This window comes from Brachionichthys hirsutus, chromosome 24 (assembly GCF_040956055.1).
Source record: "Brachionichthys hirsutus isolate HB-005 chromosome 24, CSIRO-AGI_Bhir_v1, whole genome shotgun sequence".
Classification (NCBI taxonomy): domain Eukaryota; kingdom Metazoa; phylum Chordata; class Actinopteri; order Lophiiformes; family Brachionichthyidae; genus Brachionichthys; species Brachionichthys hirsutus.
Window position 1 is genome coordinate 3498784 of NC_090920.1, and position 4590 is coordinate 3503373.

General features: G+C 49.6%; 1 protein-coding gene across 1 annotated transcript in view; it reads right to left on the reverse strand.

Annotated features, from left to right (window-relative positions):
* Positions 1–419: 419 nt before the first annotated feature.
* The window catches only part of LOC137911854 (interleukin-1 receptor accessory protein-like 1-B), a 125534-nt gene continuing 121363 nt past the window's right edge, over positions 420–4590 (reverse strand). The window contains exon 12 of the mRNA XM_068756197.1: positions 420–485. Within this exon, the coding sequence (XP_068612298.1) occupies positions 420–485 (66 nt within the window). The remainder of the gene's footprint in view (positions 486–4590) is intronic.

Genomic DNA, 4590 nt, shown 5'->3' on the forward strand with positions numbered 1-4590 from the left:
GGCGGTCAGTCGGCTGCACCGATCCTCTTCCCATCCGCTCCGTGTTTTCCTTCCTGTTCTTCAGACCCAGAATGCGACCGCTGAACCGGAACCTGGAGGATGTACAACATGCATTAGAAGTATTCAGAGTACTGCGCCTCCTCTCGGGGCTGACCCGGACGCCGCCGGTGTCGTTGGCAGAGCCCTCAAACAGACCATAATAAGAGTTGAAGAGCTCTCTGGATGGGCCGGTCGTCCAGCAGCAGAGGAAGATTTGAAGCGGAGTTACTTAATATCCTGCTGAATAATATTGTTCTGGTAATGGTACCGGAGGCGTGGACGTGTTATCCCACGAAGCTAACGTAGCGCTGGCTGCGCTGCAGGTCTTTAGGGGAGCAGCACATGATCTGATTGAAGACATCTCAGACAGAAACAAAACTTTAGCTTCCCTGGTTCCCGCCCAGAGCCTTCAGATTTAGGGGCTCCGGCGTTCGACCTCTGGGTCCCTGAAAGACAAAAAGGAGGGAAGAGAAACGCATTTTTATGAGAAAGTATGCACATTCCACTGCATTGAGGTCATTGTCCTCTGAGTTAGGAGGATGAAGCGCCATCTAGCGGCCAGACATGCAATCAGCATGTTTGACTTCACGTCACGTGACGTTATTAAGGCTGTAAAATCATCTCTGCAGAGAATAGATGAACGGAGAGACGCTTTCATCCGCGCAAACAACGAACCGGAATCTTGTCCCGGCACAATCCGTGCACGCGGTTGTAGATCACCTCCCTTCCATTTAAATTCAGCTTAAAGACGACCCGCACACCTGACGTCATCCGGGCTTAATTAGGTCTCGATTTAAAGTCTTTTCTCCGAGCAAACAAGCTTAAATCTGACTATTAAGACCGATAAATACACGTAACATAAGTAATAACTCGTTTAGAAGACATTTATTAAAGAAACAAGTAATAAATATAAATTATAACATTAATATTTCAACAAGCAAAGCAACCAACTCAAGTTTAATAAACTGCTGCGTCACTTCCGTCGCGTCGAATCAGCTAAATTCACCAACACAGGTGAACATTGTTATAAATATTGTGACGCGTTCTAGTTCTTACCTGCGTTGAGTTTCGACCCGAAAATCCACAAAAAATGGCTCAAATTGGGCCCTTCTCTCCCAGCATGCCTTGCGAGAAGGATGACGTAGCAGAGGTTGCCCAGCAGGTGGCAGCGTTTACCTTAACGTTTCATCCAAAAGGAGAAGCTGCTGCTTCCTGCTCACATTGGATGTTCTTAATAAGGTAAAATAGGCCTTGACTTCGATGACTGGGGGGCGGAGCTTTCAGAGATCACCACCTCTATGTTTAACAAGGCTTATGGGTAATCAATACAATAATCAATAGGCTGTCCTCCCTCTCTATCTGGTTATTCATGTTATAAATATATGTTAGTAATCCCTCTCTTCCCTGTTAAAGGGAGGTTTTCCTTTCCTCCGTCTCCAAAGTTCTTCCTCTTGTGGGTCGAGTCGGGTTCTGTCTTTCCCTGCAGGTGTTTCCCTGCTACACCTGTAAAGAGCCTCCAGGTGACTTCCTGTTGTGATCTGGTGTTAGAGCAATAAACTGAATTTGAAATTGAATTGACGTTTGGAATCTGATTACTGAAGACACGAAGACAGTTATGAAACAGGAAACAGGCTTTGAGTGAGTCAAGTCGAAAGCTGAGGATGGAGCCGCCAGGGACCAGGACCGGAGGACGACCCAGGAGAAGAGACATGGACGTAGTGAGGGGGGACATGAGAGGGGCTGGTGTTGGGGAGGACGATGCAAAGGACAGGACTAGAGGACGACCCAGGAGAAGAGACATGGACGTAGTGAGGGGGGACATGAGAGGGGCTGGTGTTGGGGAGGACGATACAAAGGACAGGACTAGAGGACGACCCAGGAGAAGAGACATGGACGTAGTGAGGGGGGACATGAGAGGGGCTGGTGTTGGGGAGGACGATACAAAGGACAGGGCTAGAGGACGACCCAGGAGAAGAGACATGGACGTAGTGAGGGAGGACATGAGAGGGGCTGGTGTTGGGGAGGACGATACAAAAGTAGGGCTAGAGGACGACCCAGGAGAAGAGACATGGACGTAGTGAGGGAGGACATGAGAGGGGCTGGTGTTGGGAGGACGATGCAAAGGACAGGGCTAGAGGACGACCCAGGAGAAGAGACATGGACGTAGTGAGGGAGGACATGAGAGGGGCTGGTGTTGGGGAGGACGATACAAAGGACAGGACTAGAGGACGACCCAGGAGAAGAGACATGGACGTAGTGAGGGAGGACATGAGAGGGGCTGGTATTGGGGAGGACGATGCAAAGGACAGGGTGAAGTGGAGAAGGTTGGGTTGCTGTGGCGACCCCTCAGGGGACAAGCAGGAAGAAGAGGTGAAATAACAAATGAAGATCGAGCTGCTCTTGCAAGAATAACTGAGATGTTTTGATAAGTGATTAGTGATCCATGCCGTGCATCGTCCACACACACACACACACACACACGCACACACACACCAACACACACACACTGGAGCGAAGCACCACGTTACCATAAATGTGTTTTTATTAATAATAACAGTATCTTTTTTTCATGAACATTTCAGACGGATCATAGAAAATAAATGAGAAACGGGAGCGTCGTGGTGAAAGTGCCTGGAATAACTCTGTGCTATATATCATCATCATTCATCTTCGTCTTCATCATCAAAGCCAAAGTCATGAGAAATGTTCGATTGGTCGTCAAACAAAGAGAAAGAGAAGCGTCTCGGCTCGGTCACAAAACGCAAACTTCCGTATCCGCGGAAACGCGGCCGCCGACCTGCTGCAGGCGCCGACCCCGCGTTGGGAACGTTGGGAACGTCGGGAACGACGACCGTCGTCTCCGTGGGGATGCATCGATTGTCTTCATCTCGACTATTTACACGCGTGGAGCATGACGAACTCACCTGTTCGAACACGAATCTCGTCGCAGGTCGGACTGAGGTCGACTTTATTGATCTATTGGTTGATTGATTTCAGAAGAAGGCGGCCCTTCCCGTATATCATGAATAAAAACGGGCTTATCTCAAAGTATTCTGAAAAAATACAACCCGAAGGTTCTAAATGAGAACCGCAAGAAGATGAAGGGGCGAGAAACCCAAAACCCAAAACCCAACTGTGCTCGAGCTCACTTTGCATATTTTATGGCACTAAATGAAACACCTGGACAGCAGGAGACGCCAGGAGATGATGTTTAGTGTGAGGTTAGAACACAGGCCGCCGCCACCTCCACGGGAATAGCTCTTATTTCAGGACGCAATGGGGGCGTGTCCTCGTCACCGGCTTCGCTCTAACTTCTTCAAAGCAGCTTCTCTCTTAAACTTTAAACTTTCTACGGTGCTTCTTTAGTCTATGATGGTTTAAGGTTGATTAAATCATCTGAAACCACTTCGTCGTTATGGGTGTCATATTCCTGCGTGCCGTTGCCATAGCGACTCCATCAGCGACGGCGGACCCCGAAGTGTCTCAACCGAGATGCTGAAGCCCTATGTTGTGTCGCGCAGCTCATCCGGCAAACGTTTCCTGTGAGGAGGGCGATGGCAAAGGAGTCAGATAGGGGGGGGGGGGGGGGGGTAGCCCTGGACAGCCTCGTTGGGTCAGAGGAGAACCGGATCCGGAGCGGCGCATCAGAATCACCGCCATGACTGATAATAGCTGAAAGAGCTGCAATCAATAACCCCCAAAATCCCCCCCCCCAACCCCCCCCCCCCCTTGCACTTGTAAGACATTTAGTGAACGGCCTATAGATTCTCATGAGCTGTGCAGTTCCACTTAACACACCTTTATTACGCGTCCCCGACTCCTCCTGTAAAGGTAAAGATCCCTCCGGTTACAAAAATAGACTTTTCTCATAAAAGAATACGCAAAATTAACTTTCTGTTAAATATTCATCTGCTCAGGTAAGAAGCTGCGTTCTCTTAAAGTAGATGTTATGGTGACAGAAACAGACTCGTGGAGCCTAGCACCATGTTCTTCACACCCCCCCGTGACATTTCTGAAAGCACGAATAAGACCCCCCCCGGCTCTTCTGGACTCCGTATATTTTGCATATTCTGGTTGAGTCCAGATTCTCAACTCCCACAGGAATCCAAACGGGATTGTCCTCATCTTCCGGAGGCTGCGCCCCCCCCCCCCCCGCCCCCCCAACAGCAACAACAGCCAGCAAATGAAGGTAAAGGTAACACAGGCTGCTCCTCTCTGGTACAAAGTGAAAGGAAGAAGAACCAAAGGATTAGAACGAGTCCCAGACGCTGATGCTACAAAGAATTAGAAACTCCTATGTACAGGACCCTGTATGCCCCGCCCCCGGCCCCGCCCATTTATTAGAGGTGTTACGTGAGTGTTTATACAGGCTTACAAAAGTTCCTCTTCTTTTTTTGTTCAGTTTCAATAAAAGCTCTTATTGGACCAACGCGTCCATCGTTTCTGAAGCCCCGCCCTCCCTTCCCGCCTCCTTGAAGCAGCTTAGTGCCTTCGGGGTCCCTCTGGCTCCGGTGCATTCAGGGTCCGGGTGCCAGCGGTGAGTCCTGCGGC